Source organism: Cherax quadricarinatus, chromosome 23 (assembly GCF_038502225.1).
Source record: "Cherax quadricarinatus isolate ZL_2023a chromosome 23, ASM3850222v1, whole genome shotgun sequence".
Classification (NCBI taxonomy): Eukaryota; Metazoa; Arthropoda; class Malacostraca; order Decapoda; family Parastacidae; genus Cherax; species Cherax quadricarinatus.
The window spans coordinates 25,848,044-25,872,222 of NC_091314.1; the positions used below are offsets into that span (position 1 = coordinate 25,848,044).

Sequence of the window (24,179 nt, forward strand, 5' to 3'; positions counted from 1 at the left end):
ATCAGAAAAGTGTTACGTTAAGCAGCCGACTGCGCAGCAAGTTACAGCTAAGCAGCCGACTGCGAAAAGTGCTGCTGTGCCGACTGCAGGCAGCAGCCGATCAGCAGCAGCAGCAGCCGATCAGCAAAGCGTTAAGCAGCCGACTGTGGCAGTTAAGCTGGCAGCCGACTCAAAGCAGCAGCTAAGCAGCCGATCAGCAAAAGTGCTGCAGCAGCCGATCAGCAGCAGCAGCAGCCGACTGTGGCTGCTGTTAAGCAGCAGCCGACTGCGGCGTTGCTGCGCAGCAGCCGACTGTGGTGCAAGCTGCGCGTTGGCAGCCGACCAGCAGGCGTTGCTGCTGCTAAGCAGCCGACTAGCAGCAGCAGCAGCTGACTGTGGTGCAGCAGCAGCAGCAGCTGACTGTGGTGCAGCAGCAGCTGACTGTGGTGCAGCAGCAGCTGACTGTGGTGCAGCAGCAGCTGACTGTGGTGCAGCAGCAGCTGACTGTGGTGCAGCAGCAGCAGCTGACTGTGGTGCAGCAGCAGCAGCTGACTGTGGTGCAGCAGCAGCAGCTGACTGTGGTGCAGCAGCAGCAGCAGCTGACTGTGGTGCAGCAGCAGCAGCTGACTGTGGTGCAGCAGCAGCAGCTGACTGTGGTGCAGCAGCAGCAGCTGACTGTGGTGCAGCAGCAGCAGCTGACTGTGGTGCAGCAGCAGCAGCTGACTGTGGTGCAGCAGCAGCAGCTGACTGTGGTGCAGCAGCAGCAGCTGACTGTGGTGCAGCAGCAGCAGCTGACTGTGGTGCAGCAGCAGCAGCAGCAGCTGACTGTGGTGCAGCAGCAGCAGCAGCAGCTGACTGTGGTGCAGCAGCAGCAGCAGCAGCTGACTGTGGTGCAGCAGCAGCAGCAGCAGCTGACTGTGGTGCAGCAGCAGCAGCAGCAGCAGCTGACTGTGGTGCAGCAGCAGCTGACTGTGGTGCAGCAGCAGCAGCTGACTGTGGTGCAGCAGCAGCAGCAGCAGCTGACTGTGGTGCAGCAGCAGCAGCTGACTGTGGTGCAGCAGCAGCTGACTGTGGTGCAGCAGCAGCTGACTGTGGTGCAGCAGCAGCAGCAGCTGACTGTGGTGCAGCAGCATCTGACTGTGGTGCAGCAGCAGCAGCAGCAGCTGACTGTGGTGCAGCAGCATCTGACTGTGGTGCAGCAGCAGCAGCTGACTGTGGTGCAGCAGCAGCAGCAGCTGACTGTGGTGCAGCAGCAGCAGCTGACTGTGGTGCAGCAGCAGCAGCTGACTGTGGTGCAGCAGCTGACTGTGGTGCAGCAGCAGCAGCAGACTGTGGTGCAGCAGCAGCAGCAGACTGTGGTGCAGCAGCAGCAGCAGACTGTGGTGCAGCTGACTGTGGTGCAGCAGCAGCTGACTGTGGTGCAGCAGCAGCTGACTGTGGTGCAGCAGCAGCTGACTGTGGTGCAGCAGCAGCTGACTGTGGTGCAGCAGCAGCTGACTGTGGTGCAGCAGCAGCTGACTGTGGTGCAGCAGCAGCTGACTGTGGTGCAGCAGCAGCTGACTGTGGTGCAGCATCTGAAGCTGCCACAACAGCAGCAGCAGCAGCTGAAGCTGCCACAGCAGCAGCAGCTGAAGCTGCCACAGCAGCAGCAGCTGAAGCTGCCACAGCAGCAGCAGCTGAAGCTGCCACAGCAGCAGCAGCTGAAGCTGCCACAGCAGCAGCAGCTGAAGCTGCCACAGCAGCAGCAGCTGAAGCTGCCACAGCAGCAGCAGCTGAAGCTGCCACAGCAGCAGCAGCTGAAGCTGCCACAGCAGCAGCCGCTGAAGCTGCCACAGCAGCAGCAGCTGAAGCTGCCACAGCAGCAGCAGCTGAAGCTGCCACAGCAGCAGCAGCTGAAGCTGCCACAGCAGCAGCAGCTGAAGCTGCCACAGCAGCAGCAGCTGAAGCTGCCACAGCAGCAGCAGCTGAAGCTGAAGCTTTGCATAACAAGCGGCTTTGTATATAGTATGTCATAAATGTCAGGCTTGTATACCTTGTACATGTACTTGTACTTATATAATGTCGTGCTGAATAATATATATATATATATATATATATATATATATATATATATATATATATATATATATATATATATATATATTATATTGTTACCCCTGAATGGGTCACAATGTATATAATGTATATTTCCTGTTCATATAATTTTATATTGCTTATATTTGCGATATTAGCTAAATCATAAATATATTGCTTTATATTATTAATTGATTTAGTTATATTATTAGGTAGGATGCAACATTTATGTATTATTCAGTGCTCATAGTTCGAGTGTTAGGTAGCTGACAGCATTGTCTAACTAATGTATTATCGCTCCACTTGTTTCGCTGCCAGCTTCTGTGTTGCTGGGCAGCAGCAGTCCACGGAGAGTCACGTGATCAAGGTGGGGTGATCACAAATCACCTGGAGTAGTCTGCCTGGGCTGCACTGGCTCTTGTCTGTTTGACATACCTTCCAACAAGATGTGCCTCTCCAGCTCCCTTGATGGCCCTTGTTGGAAGATCGTCTCTGTTGCGTTCTTGTTGTTGGTTCTGTGTAACTCTGTTCACAGAACATAGCCTAGACTTAGTGATTTTCGATGTTGTACTGAGGTTGTCGCATAGACACTCTGAGCAACTCAGGTCCTGAGCTGTAGCTTCTGACCTAATTTGTACTGGTATCTGTGTACTGTCAGTCGGGGATTTTCTAATGCTGAACTTAGATTCAGTAGTATGGGAGTTTTGTGACTTTTGTGGAGGATCTGCAGATGGTCCCTACTTAGTGTCGTTATATTATCTCCTTGTTCCTGATTCTGTGTTGCTGTTGCTGGTTATATTGCTGTTCAGCTTAACAGTCGTTTTATTGTTCAAGCAAGCTGTTCTGATTGCCAGGTTGGTCAAGAAGTTAGTTTGTGAGGACTTTTAGTCAGTCACTGGTTAAGTCTAGTAGAGTCTTGAGACATAGCGAATTACTTAGAGCACTTAAACACACACACACACACACACACACTTGTATATATTTGTACCAGACGGTACTTAAAAGCCATAAAGATGTGATATGTGCCTTCAGCACAATACTACTGAACACGAGAGAAGTGTAGGAACTTGTATCCTATATTATATTCAATTGATTACTTTAACTTTGATATTATATGCCTAGGCGACTTTTTTGTTGTTATTAAACTTATTAAATTTTAATTTCTTTAGTAGCCTATCGGTTATAATCCTGAAGCACTATTGAATCTTACTAAATTCTAAAGGATAATTGGACCAGGATACTGACTACTTGTTACAAAAACCCAGTAACAGGCTGGATGCTAGAAGGGCAGTCCTTTCTAGTATTCACAGGAGATCTCTATGCTTATTAGATATCGTGTTTTTTGTAACTAATATATATATATATATATATTATATATATAATTATATATATATAATATATATATATATAATGTATATATATATATAAATATATTATATATATGATGGGACCCGCCTCTGGTGCAAATTGTGGGACCCACAGCCTCGGAGAAATGGATAAAAAGGCTTCGAGGAGAAATATTTGGATTTCTTCCTGAAGCCATCTGAATATTTCACTTTACCCTGCTGCCCCATCTTTTAATTTTTTACTAAGTATATTTTATTATATAATATGGTACACAACATAAGAACATAAGAACATAAGAACGAAGGAACACTGCAGAAGGCCTACTGGCCCATGCGAGGCAGGTCCAAGTCTCCTACCGGCTTAAGCCAATGCACCCAACCTAGTCAGGTCATGTCACATTGACTTAAGGGAGGAACACGGCAACCGACCTGTTAGCACAAGCTATCAGGTCCAACTCACACCCACCCACATCTACTCATGTATTTATCCAACCTATTTTTAAAGCTACACAACGTTCTGGCCTCTATAACGGTACTTGGGAGTTTGTTCCACTCATCCACAACTCTATTACCAAACCAGTACTTTCCTATATCCCTCCTGAATCTGAATTTTTCCAACTTAAAACCATTGCTGCGAGTCCTGTCTAGGCTAGATATTTTCAGCACACTATTTACATCCCCTTTATTTATTCCTGTCTTCCATTTATACACCTCAATCATATCCCCCCTAATTCTACGTCTTTCTAGAGAGTGCAGTTTCAGGGCCCTTAGTCTATCCTCATAGGGAAGGTTTCTGATACATGGGATCATCTTTGTCATCCTCCTTTGTACATTTTCCAGAGAATTTATATCCATTCTGTAATACGGTGACCAAAACTGTGCAGCATAATCTAAATGAGGCCTAACCAAGGATGTATAGAGTTGAAGAACAACCTGAGGACTCCTATTATTTATGCTTCTTGATATGAAGCCAAGGATTCTATTAGCTTTATTGCGAACACTTATGCACTGTTGTCTTGGTTTCAGATTACTGCTAACCAGAACTCCTAAATCTTTTTCGCAATCCGTAATATTAAGATCTACATTATTTAGTTTATATGTGGCATGGTTATTGTCCTGTCCAACATTTAGAACTTTGCATTTGTCTATATTAAACTGCATCTGCCACTTCTCCGACCACTGCATCAGTCTATTCAAATCTTCCTGGAGTGCTCGAATGTCCTCGTCAGAATGAATTCGACGGCCTATTTTGGTGTCATCGGCAAACTTGCCGATGTCGCTCTTTATGCCCTCATCTATGTCGTTTATGTAGATTGTGAACAGCAGGGGGCCCAACACTGACCCCTGTGGAACACCGCTCGTGACGCTTCCCCACTCTGATTTCTCCCCATTTATGCAAACTCTCTGCTGCCTATTTGTCAACCATGCCTCTATCCAGGAAAAAATTTCTCCTCCTATTCCATGTGCTTTAATTTTCCTCAATAGTCTCTGATGTGGGACCCTGTCAAAAGCCTTACTGAAGTCCATATACACAATATCATATTCATTACCATGATCTACCTCCTCAAATACCTTAGTGAAAAAAGTTAATAAATTCGTAAGGCAGGAACGCCCCTTTGTAAAACCATGCTGAGATTCGTTGATTAATTTATGCTTTTCAAGGTGGCTACGAACTGCCTCGGCAATTATTGATTCCATAAATTTTCCCACTATGGAGGTTAGGCTTATTGGTCTATAGTTCGAAGCTAAGGACCTGTCACCTGTTTTGAAAATAGGTATCACATTTGCCATTTTCCACTTATCTGGCACCATGCCAGTTTGTAGTGATATGTTGAAAAGATTAGCCAAAGGTGTGCTAAGCTCCTCTTTACATTCCTTTAGAACCCTTGCATACAGTTCATCAGGGCCTGGGGATTTGTTAGGTTTTAATTTATCTATTTGCCTAAGGACCATGTCACTTGTGACCCTAATAGTGCACAGTTTATTATCGTCCTGTTCTACATAATTTATCATTACTGGAATATCGCTGGTATCCTCCTGTGTAAAAACTGAGAGGAAGTATGTGTTAAAAATTCTACACATTTCCTTATCACTGTCAGTGAGCTGACCCGAGGAACTTTTGAGTGGGCCTATCTTGTCCCTGATCTTACTTCTGTATACCTGAAAGAATCCTTTTGGGTTAGTCTTCGATTCTCTTGCAACTTTAACCTCATAATCTCTATTTGCTTTTCTAATTCCCTTTTTTATTTCTCTCTTTAACTGAATATATCGATTTCTTAATTGCCCCTCTCCTCTTTTGATTTGCCTATATATGCCTCTCTTTTGACCAATCAGATATTTTAATCTATTGTTCATCCATTTAGGATCATTTTTGTTTGATCTGATTTCCCTATTTGGAACATAATTTGACTGAGCAGCTAGAACTATGCCCTGGAAAGCATCATATCGGCAACCATCACCACCTACCTGACCCCTAGTCAGGTCATTCCAGTTCAGCCCACCTAAGTAATTTTTCAGTCCTATGAAATCAGCCAAGCGAAAGTCAGGGACGGAGACTTGATTGCCATTATTAGGGGAATTCCATGATATGTTAAAACTGAGTGATTTGTGATCACTCTCCCCAAGCTCATCATTAACCTCAAGATTATTAATTAGTGTTTCCCTACTGGCAAGAACCAAGTCAAGGAGGTTATTTCCCCTAGTTGGCTCTGTCACAAACTGTTTTAAAAAACAATCCTGGATCGTATCAAGAAAGTCACCCGACTCTAAATTTCCTGTCAAATTGCTCCAGTCAATCTGTCTATAGTTGAAATCTCCCATTAGCACAACATTTTCGTATGTAGATGCCTTACGAATTTCGTCCCATAGAAGTTTACTGCACTCCCTATCAAGATTTGGGGCCCTGTAAATCACACCCAAAATTAGTTTTTCTCGGCCCTCGAGAAGCTGTAACCAAACAGATTCAGTGGCTGACGCTTCTAATTTAATATCTTGTCTAACACAACAATTTAAATTGTCTCTGACATACATCGCTACTCCACCACCTTTCCTGTTGACCCTGTCAGTGTGGAATAATTTATAGCCTTGTATGTGACATTCAGAGGGCATCTCTCTATCTTTCAGATTGAGCCAGGTCTCTGTTATAGCAATAATATCTATGTTTCCTGCACTTGCAATTAATCTTAGCTCATCTATCTTATTTCTAACACTCCTGCTATTAGTATAGTAAACCTTAAGGGAGCTAGTCCCTTGCTGCCCTCTGCTGTCCCCCTTTGTTTGCTGACCTGTTCTATTGTCTTTATTTATAACTTCATGCTGAATGCCTTTTATACATTTACTGTTTCCAACCCTAGTGTTGCAACCTGCTTGTTTCCCACACACACCCATACCTCTATCTTCCATCAGTTTAAAATCATAGGCATTTCACCAATGGCCTTCTCAATCGAGTCTGCAAGTGCTACCACCCCTGCCCCAGAGAGATGTACCCCATCCCTTGCATACATATCATGTTTGCCATAAAAGTTGTTCCAGTTGTCAATGAATGGGATTGCAAGTTCCTTGCAGTATCTGTCTAGCCAGCAATTTACACCAATTGCCCTAGACAACCATTCATTTCCTACTCCCCTTCTAGGCAAGATGCTACATATGATTGGGATCCCTCCCTTAGACTTAATGAAATCTATAGCTGACCTGTACTTATCTAGCAGCTCTTCTCTCCTACCCTTCCCAATATCATTTCCACCAGCACTGAGACAGATAATAGGCTTGTTCCCATTACCTGACATGATATTATCCAGCCTGTTGACAATGTCCCCAACACCAGCTCCAGGGAAGCACACTCTATCTCTCATCTTCTTATTCCTATTACAAAAAGCACGGTCAACATATCTTACCTGAGAGTCACCAACCACAAGAATGTGCTTACCTTCATTAGCAGGGGCAGTAGTACCCTTACCTTCACTGGCCACTGAAGTACATTCATCCTGGAGAACAGAGAAGCGATTTCCTACCTTCAGATCTTCACTCTTAACTTTCCTTACTCTGATGCGCCTCCCATTACTGTGAACAACTCGCCACTTGTAGCAGGTGCTGGGCTGCACCTCACTGCTGGTAGCCGTTGCTACCTCCCCACCTACAGCCTCCTCACAGTGAGAGACAGACTGCACCTCACTGCTAGAAGCCTCATTCCCCACATCTCCAACCACCTCACACTCTCTCCCAGGCCCATTGAGGTGGACCTTCAGCCTCCTAATCTCCTCCTGGAGAAGCAAGACCTCCTCCTTCAACTCTCCAACCTCAGTTACACAAGACTTAAAAGATACATTACTGGTACAAAGATGAGAAATACAGTACACGAGGTTTGAGGGATAGATTTAAAGTACATATTGCTACATGTTTGTCACAGATTACAACATAAAAATCTCATCCAGCTCCTCAGAGCTGAGGTGCCTACCCATCATACAACTGGCATTACCCCTAAGAACCGCAGCACTGAGTCGCTTGAATAGAAAAGTATCAGCCCTAGGATCCCTGGTTACCCTGATGAGTCTTTTGCATAGCTCCTTAAGGAACTTAGATGCACTATTTCCACACTGACCAAGGGCCTCCTAGCCTACGGGAACAAACATATAATGATAGGCAAGTTCACCATATTTTCTAAACTTCTGGAACTCCCTGAAGTTGGTAGCTGCCGCTCCTTCCTCCCTGGCATTTTGGAGACAGGTATCAGTCAGTGTAGATGCACATATGTAGTCCCACAAGACCTACTTGCCGTCTGTCAAGACACACACACACACACACACACACACACACACACACACACACACACACACACACACACACACACATACATACATACACATTTTATCCATATGTGGATATATACGTACTTGTATTAATTTTCTGATAATTTCTCTCCCTCCCTCTTTCTTTTTTTTTACAGAGGGTTTTAAAAGGTTAGGTCAAGGAATCCTAACTATTTACAAACTAAGAGCTGTCACCTAGTCTCTCACTCTCTCCCTCTCTACCTCTCTCTCTCTCTCTCTCTCTCTCTCTCTCTCTCTCTCTCTCTCTCTCTCTCTCTCTCTCTCTCACGTAGAGTTAAACTTCAACTAGGTTACGTCCGGCCTGACCTCTGACCTGCTCAAATGTTAATTGCAAGAGGCAATAACGAGCTCACGCGGGTAATTAAGAGTAATGATTTCAGGGGCTTTACTGGGAAGGGCGAGACGTTATAAATTATAAGACATGTTTCTCTCCTTCCTTCTTCCCTCTTTCCTTTCTTTCCTTCCTCCCTCCCTTCCAGTGATGGACGCCAGTACTGCCCAGTGCTGGACACCAGTACTGCCCAGTGCTGGACACCAGTACTGCCCAGTGCTGGACACCAGTACTGCCCAGTGCTGGACGCCAGTACTGCCCAGTGCTGGACGCCAGTACTACCCAGTGCTCAGCACCAGTACTACCCAGTGCTCAGCACCAGTACTACCCAGTGCTCAGCACCAGTACTACCCAGTGCTGGACACCAGTAATACCCAGTGCTGGACACCAGTACTACCCAGTGCTCAGCACCAGTACTACCCAGTGCTCAGCACCAGTACTACATAGTGCTGGACACCAGTACTGCCCAGCGCTGGACACCAGTACTGCCCAGTGCTGGACACCAGTACTGCCCAGTGCTGGACACCAGTACTGCCCAGTGCTCAGCACCAGTAATACCCAGTGCTCAGCACCAGTAATACCCAGTGCTGGACACCAGTAATACCCAGTGCTGGACACCAGTACTACCCAGTGCTCAGCACCAGTACTACCCAGTGCTCAGCACCAGTACTACCCAGTGCTGGACACAAGTACTGCCCAGTGCTGGACACCAGTACTGCCCAGTGCTGGACACCAGTACTACAGTGCTCAGCACCAGTACTACCGTGCTCAGCACCAGTACTACCCAGTGCTAGACACCAGTACTAACCAGTGCTGGACACCAGTACTGCCCAGTGCTGGACACCAGTACTACCCAGTACTCAGCACCAGTACTACCCAGTGCTCAGCACCAGTACTACCCAGTGCTGAACACCAGTACTCCCCAGTGCTGGACACCAGTACTACCCAGTGCCGGACACCAGTACTGCCCAGTGCTGGACACCAGTACTACCCAGTACTCAGCACCAGTACTACCCAGTGCTGGATACCAGTACTACCCAGTGCTGGATACCAGTACTGCCCAGTGCTGGACACCAGTACTACCCAGTGCCGGACACCAGTACTACCCAGTGCTGGATACCAGTACTGCTCAGTGCTGGACACCAGTACTACCCAGTGCTGGACACCAGTACTACCAGTGCTGGACCCCAGTGCTGAACACCAGTACTACCCAGTGCTGGACACCAGTACTACCCAGTGCTGGACACCAGTACTACCCAGTGCTGGACACCAGTACTACCCAGTGCTGGACACCAGTACTACCCAGTGCTGGACACCAGTACTACCCAGTGCTGGACACCAGTACTACCCAGTGCTGGACACCAGTACTACCCAGTGCTCAGCACAAGTACTACCCACTGGACACCAGTACTGCCCAGTGCTGGACACCAGTACTGCCCAGTGCTGGACACCAGTACTGCCCAGTGCTGGACGCCAGTACTGCCCAGTGCTGGACGCCAGTACTGCCCAGTGCTGGACGCCAGTACTGCCCAGTGCTGGACACCAGTACTGCCCAGTGCTAGGCACCAGTACTGCCCAGTGCTGGGCACCAGTACTGCCCAGTGCTGGGCACCAGTACTGCCCAGTGCTGGGCACCAGTACTGCCCAGTGCTGGGCACCAGTACTGCCCAGTGCTGGGCACCAGTACTGCCCAGTGCTGGGCACCAGTACTGCCCAGTGCTGGGCACCAGTACTGCCCAGTTCTGGGCACCAGTACTGCCCAGTGCTGGACACCAGTACTGCCCAGTGCTGGACACCAGTACTGCCCAGTGCTCAGCACCAGTAATACCCAGTGCTCAGCACCAGTAATACCCAGTGCTGGACACCAGTAATACCCAGTGCTGGACACCAGTACTACCCAGTGCTCAGCACCAGTACTACCCAGTGCTCAGCACCAGTACTACCCAGTGCTGGACACAAGTACTGCCCAGTGCTGGACACCAGTACTGCCCAGTGCTGGACACCAGTACTACAGTGCTCAGCACCAGTACTACCGTGCTCAGCACCAGTACTACCCAGTGCTAGACACCAGTACTACCCAGTGCTGGACACCAGTACTGCCCAGTGCTGGACACCAGTACTACCCAGTACTCAGCACCAGTACTACCCAGTGCTCAGCACCAGTACTTCCCAGTGCTGAACACCAGTACTCCCCAGTGCTGGACACCAGTACTACCCAGTGCCGGACACCAGTACTGCCCAGTGCTGGACACCAGTACTACCCAGTACTCAGCACCAGTACTACCCAGTGCTGGATACCAGTACTACCCAGTGCTGGATACCAGTACTGCCCAGTGCTGGACACCAGTACTACCCAGTGCCGGACACCAGTACTACCCAGTGCTGGATACCAGTACTGCTCAGTGCTGGACACCAGTACTACCCAGTGCTGGACACCAGTACTACCAGTGCTGGACCCCAGTGCTGAACACCAGTACTACCCAGTGCTGGACACCAGTACTACCCAGTGCTGGACACCAGTACTACCCAGTGCTGGACACCAGTACTACCCAGTGCTGGACACCAGTACTACCCAGTGCTGGACACCAGTACTACCCAGTGCTGGACACCAGTACTACCCAGTGCTCAGCACCAGTACTACCCACTGGACACCAGTACTGCCCAGTGCTGGACACCAGTACTGCCCAGTGCTGGACACCAGTACTGCCCAGTGCTGGACGCCAGTACTGCCCAGTGCTGGACGCCAGTACTGCCCAGTGCTGGACACCAGTACTGCCCAGTGCTAGGCACCAGTACTGCCCAGTGCTGGGCACCAGTACTGCCCAGTGCTGGGCACCAGTACTGCCCAGTGCTGGGCACCAGTACTGCCCAGTGCTGGACACCAGTACTGCCCAGTGCTGGACACCAGTACTGCCCAGTGCTCAGCACCAGTACTACCCAGTGCTGGACACCAGTACTACCCAGTGCTGGACACCAGTACTACCCAGTGCTGGACACCAGTACTACCCAGTGCTGGACACCAGTACTACCCAGTGCTGGACACCAGTACTACCCAGTGCTGGACGCCAGTACTACCCAGTGCTGGACACCAGTACTACCCAGTGCTGGACACCAGTACTACCCGGTGCTGGACACCAGTACTACCCGGTGCTGGACACCAGTACTACCCGGTGCTGGACACCAGTACTACCCGGTGCTGGACACCAGTACTGCCCAGTGCTGGACACCAGTACTGCCCAGTGCTGGACACCAGTACTACCCAGTGCTGGACACCAGTACTACCCAGTGCTGGACACCAGTACTGCCCAGTGCTGGACACCAGTACTGCCCAGTGCTGGACACCAGTACTGCCCAGTGCTGGACACCAGTACTGCCCAGTGCTGGACACCAGTACTGCCCAGTGCTGGACACCAGTACTGCCCAGTGCTGGACACCAGTACTGCCCAGTGCTGGACACCAGTACAGCCCAGTGCTGGTACTGCCCACCAGTACTGCCCAGCGCTGGACACCAGTACTGCCCAGTGCTGGACACCAGTACTGCCCAGTGCTGGACACCAGTACTGCCCAGTGCTGGACACCAGTACTGCCCAGTGCTGACACCAGTACTGCCCAGTGACACCAGTACTGCCCAGTGCTGGACACCAGTACTGCCCAGTGCTGGACACCAGTACTGCCCAGTGCTGGACACCAGTACTGCCCAGTGCTGGACACCAGTACTGCCCAGTGCTGGACACCAGTACTGCCCAGTGCTGGACACCAGTACTGCCCAGGGCTCGACACACACTGCCCAGTGCTGGACACCACTGCCCAGTGCTGGACACCAGTACTGCCCAGTGCTGGACACCAGTACTGCCCAGTGCTGGACACCAGTACTGCCCAGTGCTGGACACCAGTACTGCCCAGTGCTGGACACCAGTACTGCCCAGTGCTGGACACCAGTACTGCCCAGTGCTGGACACCAGTACTGCCCAGTGCTGGACACCAGTACTGCCCAGTGCTGGACACCAGTACTGCCCAGTGCTGGACACCAGTACTGCCCAGTGCTGGACACCAGTACTGCCCAGTGCTTGACGCCAGTACTGCCCAGTGCTGGACACCAGTACTACGCTTCAGAAAATAGAAAAAAAACATGAAGATACTTATAACAAGCGCAATTTAATTTAGCCTAATCCAACAAAATATATTTTAGATAAGTTTACAATAACTTATTAATAATCAAACACAATGAAATATGTTTTTCGTTAGGTTCAGAATGATTTTTTGCGAAATTATTGTATACACAAATTTTCGCTTGCCTTATTCGGCAAGAAGAGCGTTGCTATTTATCCTAAATCGCAAGTTTTACCTATTCGGCACGACATATACATATAAACATTATATATATATATATATATTATATATTATATATATATATAAATATATATATATATATATATATATATATATATATATATATATATATATATATATATATATATATATATATATATATATATTATATATATATATTTACTGGCATAATGATGTACAAATTAGCATAATATTTTAAAATAGATTATAAATCTCCCGTAGATCCTGAGAAGTTAGATGGGACTTGAGAGCTGAGCAGGCATTACCCCTGTGGATGGCCACACTGGGAGTCTGGAATAGAACGGTAGCAGACCTTGGTAGAGACGTAGGACCTGCCAACTTCATCATCGACACCTCTAGAGAGAAATGTCGATGAGTCTGCAACTTAAATCCTTGAAGAAGCAAGTTATAGAGAGACTACAGCAAAGCAAAGTAAAGTGTATTTGAGTTACAGCAAGGTATACCAGGGTACACTACAGTTACAGTAAGGTATACCAGGGTACACTACAGTTACAGCAAGGTATACCAGGGTACACTACAGTTACAGTAAGGTATACCAGGGTACACTACAGTTACAGCAAGGTATACCAGGGTACACTACAGTTACAGTAAGGTATACCAGGGTACACTAGTTACAGCAAGGTATACCAGGGTACACTACAGTTACACTAAGGTATACCAGGGTACACTACAGTTACACTAAGGTATACCAGGGTACACTACAGTTACAGCAATGTATACCAGGGTACACTACAGTTACACTAAGGTATACCAGGGTACACTACAGTTACACTAAGGTATACCAGGGTACACTACAGTTACAGCAAGGTATACCAGGGTACACTACAGTTACAGCAAGGTATACCAGGGTACACTACAGTTACAGTAAGGTATACCAGGGTACACTACAGTTACAGTAAGGTATACCAGGGTACACTTCAGTTACACTAAGGTATACCAGGGTACACTACAGTTACAGTAGTGTATACCAGGGTACACTTCAGTTACACTAAGGTATACCAGGGTACACTACAGTTACAGCAAGGTATACCAGGGTACACTTCAGTTACAGCAAGGTATACCAGGGTACACTACAGTTACAGCAAGGTATACCAGGGTACACTACAGTTACAGCAAGGTATACCAGGGTACACTTCAGTTACAGCAAGGTATACCAGGGTACACTACAGTTACAGCAAGGTATACCAGGGTACACTTCAGTTACAGCAAGGTATACCAGGGTACACTACAGTTACAGCAAGGTATACCAGGGTACACTACAGTTACAGCAAGGTATACCAGGGTACACTTCAGTTACAGTAAGGTATACCAGGGTACACTTCAGTTACAGCAAGGTATACCAGGGTACACTACAGTTACAGCAAGGTATACCAGGGTACACTTCAGTTACAGCAAGGTATACCAGGGTACACTACAGTTACAGCAACGTATACCAGGGTACACTACAGTTACATCAAGGTATACCAGGGTACACTTCAGTTACAGTAAGGTATACCAGGGTACACTACAGTTACAGTAAGGTATACAAGGGTACTACAGTTATAGCAAGGTATACCAGGGTACCCTACAGTTAAAGCAAGGTATACCAGGGTACACTACAGTTACAGCAAGGCATACCAGGGTACTAAAGTTACAGCAAGGTATACCAGGGTACACTACAGTTACAGCAAGGTATACCAGGGTACACTACAGTTACAGCAAGGTATACCAGGGTACACTACAGTTACACTAAGGTATACCAGGGTACACTACAGTTACAGTAAGGTATACCAGGGTACACTACAGTTACAGCAAGGTATACCAGGGTACACTACAGTTACAGTAAGGTATACCAGGGTACACTTCAGTTACAGCAAGGTATACCAGGGTACACTACAGTTACAGCAAGGTATACCAGGGTACACTACAGTTACAGCAAGGTATACCAGGGTACACTACAGTTACAACAAGGCATACCAGGGTACTACAGTTACAGCAAGGTATACCAGGGTACACTACAGTTACAGCAAGGTATACCAGGGTACACTACAGTTACAGCAAGGTATACCAGGGTACACTACAGTTACAGCAAGGTATACCAGGGTACACTACAGTTACAGTAAGGTATACCAGGGTACACTACAGTTACAGCAAGGTATACCAGGGTACACTACAGTTACAGCAAGGTATACCAGGGTACACTACAGTTACAGCAAGGTATACCAGGGTACACTACAGTTACAGCAAGGTATACCAGGGTACACTACAGTTACAGTAAGGTATACCAGGGTACACTACAGTTACAGCAAGGTATACCAGGGTACACTACAGTTACAGCAAGGTATACCAGGGTACACTACAGTTACAGCAAGGTATACCAGGGTACACTACAGTTACAGCAAGGTATACCAGGGTACACTACAGTTACAGTAAGGTATACCAGGGTACACTACAGTTACAGCAAGGTATACCAGGGTACACTACAGTTACAGCAAGGTATACCAGGGTACACTACAGTTACAGCAAGGTATACCAGGGTACACTACAGTTACAGCAAGGTATACCAGGGTACACTACAGTTACAGCAAGGTATACCAGGGTACACTACAGTTACAGCAAGGTATACCAGGGTACACTACAGTTACAGTAAGGTATACCAGGGTACACTAGAGTTACAACAAGGTATACCAGAGTACACTAGAGTTACAACAAGGCATTCCAAGGCACGCTAGACTTACAGCAAGGTATACCAGGTGTTAAAGAACGTTATATACAGTGTTCTACCTAATATTATATCGCAACATTCTCCATTAATAACTAAAATGGCGATGGTTCGCTTGATAATGTTACCTGACTCTACAAACACCATGGTATAGAAATAATGTCCAACACCATTGTAAATATTATAATTACTGTGTATTTTTTAGGTTTTTATGATATTAAGTAGTATGTGATTTCCATGTAGTGATGTACCACTAGTTGGAGTATTGACCTGCTGACCTCCCGCTGGGGACGTGATCATACTTGACCTCAGATCACCGTTGACTAGTGAGGTCAGTTGGTTCACCCACTCACTACTGAGCAGAACCTTCTCTTGTACTCCCTTGCATAGGAACACCTCTCAGGTGCTAGCTGTCTCTGAATTTATTCTGATCCCTTGCATGGGAACATCGGTGTAACTTATTGTACGGATATATTACCTTCATAAGAGCTGTCAGAGACGTACTGATTATTACATATGTCCTATAAGGATTGTCTAACTATACTATGGGGATTTATACATTTCCGGTGAATCAGTGTAACTGTGACAATATATATATATATATATATATATATATATATATATATATATATATATATATATATATATATATATATATATATATATATATATATTAAGAATGGGTCCTACTAAACTCACTTTCATAAGAAAATGAAAATCTTTCTGAGTTTATTACTTTAATTAAACGATTTTACTCTGGAGTTTTGGTCATCCTTAAAGAAAGTTGAAGGTTATTCTACCACTTTAAACCCTTGTTGTGAACAGAGTTTTGCCCTGGACTAAAGTCAACTAGCTATCCGAGTACACTCGAGGTATCAAATGAACCGGATTGCTTCTTTGCACACAACACAGGGTACACTAGAGTTACAGCAATGTATACCAGAGTACACTAGAGTTAGTGAAGTATACTAGGACACACTAGAGTTACAGCAAGGTATACCTTGCTGTAACTCTAGTTACAGCAAGGTACACCAGTTATAGCAGGGGTACACTACAGAACATAATATACTCACGTGTCGACTACTTTACACTGGTCATCCTTCACACGACAGGCATCACGGAACTCCTCGTAGAGATGGATGCAGCCAGGCAGCTGTTCGCAGGCGTTGAGGGCGTACTCGCAGAGCGGCAGCGCGTGCACGGCGTACGGCGGCGACTCCTCTGTAAGGGATAGAGCAGAGGGCATGGTTAGTGTACGAAGATTATGTGTACAGCCGTGAGAGAGAGAGAGAGAGAGAGAGAGAGAGAGAGAGAGAGATCATAACAATAAGAAAACTTACAAATGAACCGATGCTTGTAAATAAAGTTAGGAACCTTAACCTAACCTTGTAAAATTGTGTAAAAAAGAGACACATTATAACGTCTCTCAGAGAGCAGAGAGAAAGTGAATATCGCAAAGCATTAACATACAAAGGTGAGTCAAAGATGTCACGATATACCCAGCATGTGCTGGGCAGGTCACAGACACTATCTGCGGCAAGGCTCGTATCTTAAGTTTTTTCTAACCGAAGGTGAGAAACTAACGAGCAGAGCAAGAGGATAGGATGGAGACAGGTTACAAGGACACTCGTGCCAAGTGAAAAATGGTGAAAGAAGTGGTTGCTAGAGTTCAACCCAAACAAGTGCAAGGTCATGCAACTCGGGGATGGAGAATGTCTAGTGACGACTGAGCGTATTACTGAGGTGAAAACTACAAAAAAAAGAACTGTGCAAGAGGGAGGAATGAAGAACCAAATAATACACCGTAATCAAGGCTACGGTTACAAAGCATGGCTTGTTTCTGCAGTGTTTTAAAAACTGAGGTTGGAGAGTTGAAGGAGGAGGTCTTGCTTCTCCAGGAGGAGATTAGGAGGCTGAAGGTCCACCTCAATGGGTCTGGGAGAGTGTGTGAGGTGGCTGGAGTTGTGGGGAATGAGACTTCTAGCAGTGAGGTGCAGTCTGTCTCTCGCTGTGAGGAGGCTGTAGTTGGGGAGGTAGCAACGGCTACCAGCAGTGAGGTGCAGCCCAGCACCTGCTACAAGTGGCGAGTTGTTCACAGTAATGGGAGGCGCATCAGAGTAAGGAAAGTTAAGAGTGAAGATCTGAAGGTAGGAAATCGCTTCTCTGTTCTCCAGGATGAATGTACTTCAGTGGCCAGTGAAGGTAAGGGTACTACTGCCCCTGCTAATGAAGGTAAGCGCATTCTTGTGGTTGGTGACTCTCAGGTAAGATATATTGACCGTGCTTTTTGTAATAGGAATAAGAAGATGAGAGATAGAGTGTGCTTCCCTGGAGCTGGTGTTGGGGACATTGTCAACAGGCTGGATAATATCATGTCAGGTAATGGGAACAAGCCCATTATCTGTCTCAGTGCTGGTGGAAATGATATTGGGAAGGGTAGGAGAGAAGAGCTGCTAGATAAGTACAGGTCAGCTATAGATTTCATTAAGTCTAAGGGAGGGATCCCAATCATATGTAGCATCTTGCCTAGAAGGGGAGTGGGAAATGAATGGTTGTCTAGGGCAATTGGTGTAAATTGCTGGCTAGACAGATACTGCAAGGAACTTGCAATCCCATTCATTGACAACTGGAACAACTTTTATGGCAAACATGATTTGTATGCAAGGGATGGGGTACATCTCTCTGGGGCAGGGGTCGTAGCACTTGCAGACTCGATTGAGAAGGCCATTGGTGAAATGCCTATGATTTTAAACTGATGGAAGATAGAGGTATGGGTGTGTGTGGGAAACAAGCAGGTTGCAACACTAGGGTTGGAAACAGTAAATGTATAAAAGGCATTCAGCATGAAGTTATAAATAAAGACAATAGAACAGGTCAGCAAACAAAGGGGGGCAGCAGAGGGCAGCAAGGGACTAGCTCCCTTAAGGTTTACTATACTAATAGCAGGAGTGTTAGAAATAAGATAGATGAGCTAAGATTAATTGCAAGTGCAGGAAACATAGATATTATTGCTATAACAGAGACCTGGCTCAATCTGAAAGATAGAGAGATGCCCTCTGAATGTCACATACAAGGCTATAAATTATTCCACACTGACAGGGTCAACAGGAAAGGTGGTGGAGTAGCGATGTATGTCAGAGATAATTTAAATTGTTGTGTTAGACAAGATATTAAATTAGAAGCGTCAGCCACTGAATCTGTTTGGTTACAGCTTCTCGAGGGCCGAGAAAAACTAATTTTGGGTGTGATTTACAGGGCCCCAAATCTTGATAGGGAGTGCAGTAAACTTCTATGGGACGAAATTCGTAAGGCATCTACATACGAAAATGTTGTGCTAATGGGAGATTTCAACTATAGACAGATTGACTGGAGCAATTTGACAGGAAATTTAGAGTCGGGTGACTTTCTTGATACGATCCAGGATTGTTTTTTAAAACAGTTTGTGACAGAGCCAACTAGGGGAAATAACCTCCTTGACTTGGTTCTTGCCAGTAGGGAAACACTAATTAATAATCTTGAGGTTAATGATGAGCTTGGGGAGAGTGATCACAAATCACTCAGTTATAATATATCATGGAATTCCCCTAATAATGGCAATCCAGTCTCCGTCCCTGACTTTCGCTTGGCTGATTTCATAGGACTGAAAAATTACTTAGGTGGGCTGAACTGGAATGACCTGACTAAGGGTCAGGTAGGTGGTGATGGTTGCCGATATGATGCTTTCCAGGGCATAGTTCTAGCTGCTCAGTCAAATTATGTTCCAAATAGGGAAATCAGATCAAACAAAAATGATCCTAAATGGATGAACAATAGATTAAAATATCTGATTGGTCAAAAGAGAGGCATATATAGGCAAATCAAAAGAGGAGAGGGGCAATTGAGAAATCGATATATTCAGTTAAAGAGAGAAATAAAAAAGGGAATTAGAAAAGCAAAAAGAGATTATGAGGTTAAAGTTGCAAAAGAATCGAAGACTAACCCAAAAGGATTCTTTCAGGTATACAGAAGTAAGATCAGGGACAAGATAGGCCCACTCAAAAGTTCCTCGGGTTAGCTCACTGACAGTGATAAGGAAATGTGTAGAATTTTTAACACATACTTCCTCTCAGTTTTTACACAGGAGGATACCAGCGATATTCCAGTAATGATAAATTATGTAGAACAGGACGATAATAAACTGTGCACTATTAGGGTCACAAGTGACATGGTCCTTAGGCAAATAGATAAATTAAAACCTAACAAATCCCCAGGTCCTGATGAACTGTATGCAAGGGTTCTAAAGGAATGTAAAGAGGAACTTAGCACACCTTTGACTAATCTTTTCAACATATCACTACAAACTGGCATGGTGCCAGATAAGTGGAAAATGGCAAATGTGATACCTATTTTCAAAACAGGTGACAGGTCCTTAGCTTCGAACTATAGACCAATAAGCCTAACCTCCATAGTGGGAAAATTTATGGAATCAATAATTGCCGAGGCAGTTCGTAGCCATCTTGAAAAGCATAAATTAATCAACGAATCTCAGCATGGTTTTACAAAGGGGCGTTCCTGCCTTACGAATTTATTAACTTTTTTCACTAAGGTATTTGAGGAGGTAGATCATGGTAATGAATATGATATTGTGTATATGGACTTCAGTAAGGCTTTTGACAGGGTCCCACATCAGAGACTATTGAGGAAAATTAAAGCACATGGAATAGGAGGAGAAATTTTTTCCTGGATAGAGGCATGGTTGACAAATAGGCAGCAGAGAGTTTGCATAAATGGGGAGAAATCAGAGTGGGGAAGCGTCACGAGCGGTGTTCCACAGGGGTCAGTGTTGGGCCCCCTGCTGTTCACAATCTACATAAACGACATAGATGAGGGCATAAAGAGCGACATCGGCAAGTTTGCCGATGACACCAAAATAGGCCGTCGAATTCATTCTGACGAGGACATTCGAGCACTCCAGGAAGATTTGAATAGACTGATGCAGTGGTCGGAGAAGTGGCAGATGCAGTTTAATATAGACAAATGCAAAGTTCTAAATGTTGGACAGGACAATAACCATGCCACATATAAACTAAATAATGTAGATCTTAATATTACGGATTGCGAAAAAGATTTAGGAGTTCTGGTTAGCAGTAATCTGAAACCAAGACAACAGTGCATAAGTGTTCGCAATAAAGCTAATAGTATCCTTGGCTTCATATCAAGAAGCATAAATAATAGGAGTCCTCAGGTTGTCCTTCAACTCTATACATCCTTGGTTAGGCCTCATTTAGATTATGCTGCACAGTTTTGGTCACCGTATTACAGAATGGATATAAATTCTCTGGAAAATGTACAAAGGAGGATGACAAAGATGATCCCATGTATCAGAAACCTTCCCTGTGAGGATAGACTAAGGGCCCTGAAACTGCACTCTCTAGAAAGACGTAGAATTAGGGGGGATATGATTGAGGTGTATAAATGGAAGACAGGAATAAATAAAGGGGATGTAAATAGTGTGCTGAAAATATCTAGCCTAGACAGGACTCGCAGCAATGGTTTTAAGTTGGAAAAATTCAGATTCAGGAAGGATATAGGAAAGTACTGGTTTGGTAATAGAGTTGTGGATGAGTGGAACAAACTCCCAAGTACCGTTATAGAGGCCAGAACGTTGTGTAGCTTTAAAAATAGGTTGGATAAATACATGAGTAGATGTGGGTGGGTTTGAGTTAGACCTGATAGCTTGTGCTAACAGGTCGGTTGCCGTGTTCCTCCCTTAAGTCAATGTGACCTGACCTGACTAGGTTGGGTGCATTGGCTTAAGCCGGTAGGAGACTTGGACCTGCCTCGCATGGGCCAGTAGGCCTTCTGCAGTGTTCCTTCGTTCTTATGTTCTTATGTTCTTAGAACTGCTTTTAGAGACTAACAAGAGCATAATCAAGGCTACATAAAGAACTGCTTTCAGAGACTAAAAAGATAATTCTTTAGGATACTTTATATGAAACACGTCAAGCGCATATACGTATACCACTCGTTCGTGGGCACAATAATATATATATATATATATATATATATATATATATATATATATATATATATATATATATATATATATATATATATATATGCAAACAATCGCAGACAGGTGATCTTAACTATACAAGACAAGTCAAGGGGGGTGGAAATCTTTAGCTCAAGTACTTTCACATTTCTCAGTGCGTCATCAGGAGCTATGCAATGTTGCAAAGTTGCAAATGAAGGAGTGAGGGGAAGTTTATCTCAGAGTATCGCAGAGTGGGTCTGTCACCTCCTCCTGGCTCTCTTAGAATGAGGTCAGCGGTCAGCGTCACACCCACCACTGCCACCATCCTTCATCCCCCCCCATATGGGGTAAGAGGGTTTTGAGAAGTCAAAAAATATGAAATTAGAAGCTATAATAATCTACTTCTCAGGGGATACTATATATATATATGGATTGCTATTATTCTGTGTAACCTATTTAATTAATAAAAGAAAGGAAATGAATGTGCTCTTTGTCCGTTTAAATGTCCTGTTCCTGAATGTTCTCAGTGGCACTGAGACGTATCCTTTATATTGTCTACTATTCTTCTCAGTATCGACTATTATGCCTTACTTGGGATTCTTCTATACCATTACAATAATATTTCTATGATCTAGATTTCTACTTCTAATATCCTTTAACCCACTATCTATGTAATCAAGTAATCTTGTCAATGTATGTTGCAATCACTACTCAACGCATTATAACCATATATCAACTGGCGTAGCATTGTGTTATGGTGCGTAGACAACTGCTCCAGTGTCACCAATATAATGCGTTTAGCAGTATGTATATATATATATATATATATATATATATATATATAATGAATATATATATATATATATATATATATATATATATATATATATTTTTTTTTTTTTTTTTTTTTATCACACTGGCCGATTCCCACCAAGGCAGGGTGGCCCGAAAAAGAAAAACTTTCACCATCATTCACTCCATCACTGTCTTGCCAGAAGGGTGCTTTACACTACAGTTTTTAAACTGCAACATTAACACCCCTCCTTCAGAGTGCAGGCACTGTACTTCCCATCTCCAGGACTCAAGTCCGGCCTGCCGGTTTCCCTGAACCCCTTCATAAATGTTACTTTGCTCACACTCCAACAGCACGTCAAGTATTGAAAACCATTTGTCTCCATTCACTCCTATCAAACACGCTCACGCATGCCTGCTGGAAGTCCAAGCCCCTCGCACACAAAACCTCCTTTACCCCCTCCCTCCAACCTTTCCTAGGCCGACCCCTACCCCGCCTTCCTTCCACTACAGACTGATACACTCTTGAAGTTATTCTGTTTCGCTCCATTCTCTCCACATGTCCGAACCACCTCAACAACCCTTCCTCAGCCCTCTGGACAACAGTTTTGGTAATCCCGCACCTCCTCCTAACTTCCAAACTACGAATTCTCTGCATTATATTCACACCACACGTTGCTCTCAGACATGACATCTCCACTGCCTCCAGCCTTCTCCTCGCTGCAACATTCATCACCCATGCTTCACACCCATATAAGAGCGTTGGTAAAACTATACTCTCATACATTCCCCTCTTTGCCTCCATGGACAAAGTTCTTTGTCTCCACAGACTCCTAAGTGCACCACTCACCCTTTTCCCCTCATCAATTCTATGATTCACCTCATCTTTCATAGACCCATCCGCTGACACGTCCACTCCCAAATATCTGAATACATTCACCTCCTCCATACTCTCTCCCTCCAATCTGATATCCAATCTTTCATCACCTAATCTTTTTGTTATCCTCATAACCTTACTCTTTCCTGTATTCACTTTCAATTTTCTTCTTTTGCACACCCTACCAAATTCATCCACCAATCTCTGCAACTTCTCTTCAGAATCTCCCAAGAGCACAGTGTCATCAGCAAAGAGCAACTGTGACAACTCCAACTTTATGTGTGATTCTTTATCTTTTAACTCCACGCCTCTTGTCAAGACCCTCGCATTTACTTCTCTTACAACCCCATCTATAAATATATTAAACAACCACGGTGACATCACACATCCTTGTCTAAGGCCTACTTTTACTGGGAAATAATTTCCCTCTTTCCTACATACTCTAACTTGAGCCTCACTATCCTCGTAAAAACTCTTCACTGCTTTCAGTAACCTACCTCCTACACCATACACCTGCAACATCTGCCACATTGCCCCCCTATCCACCCTGTCATACGCCTTTTCCAAATCCATAAATGCCACAAAGACCTCTTTAGCCTTATCTAAATACTGTTCACTTATATGTTTCACTGTAAACACCTGGTCCACACACCCCCTACCTTTCCTAAAGCCTCCTTGTTCATCTGCTATCCTATTCTCCGTCTTACTCTTAATTCTTTCAATAATAACTCTACCTGGCTTAGCGCTTCTTTTTTGATTATAATAATAATAATAACTCTACCATACACTTTGCCAGGTATACTCAACAGACTTATCCCCCTATAATTTTTGCACTCTCTTTTATCCCCTTTGCCTTTATACAAAGGA

General features: G+C 45.2%; 1 protein-coding gene across 1 annotated transcript in view; it reads right to left on the reverse strand.

Moving 5' to 3' along the window:
• LOC128685564 (uncharacterized) overlaps nt 1-24,179 on the reverse strand; it is a gene marked incomplete at its 5' end in the record, with an annotated part of 404,172 nt that overhangs the window by 241,223 nt on the left and 138,770 nt on the right. The window contains 1 exon segment of the mRNA XM_070088019.1: nt 16,701-16,848. Within this exon segment, the coding sequence (XP_069944120.1) occupies nt 16,701-16,848 (148 nt within the window).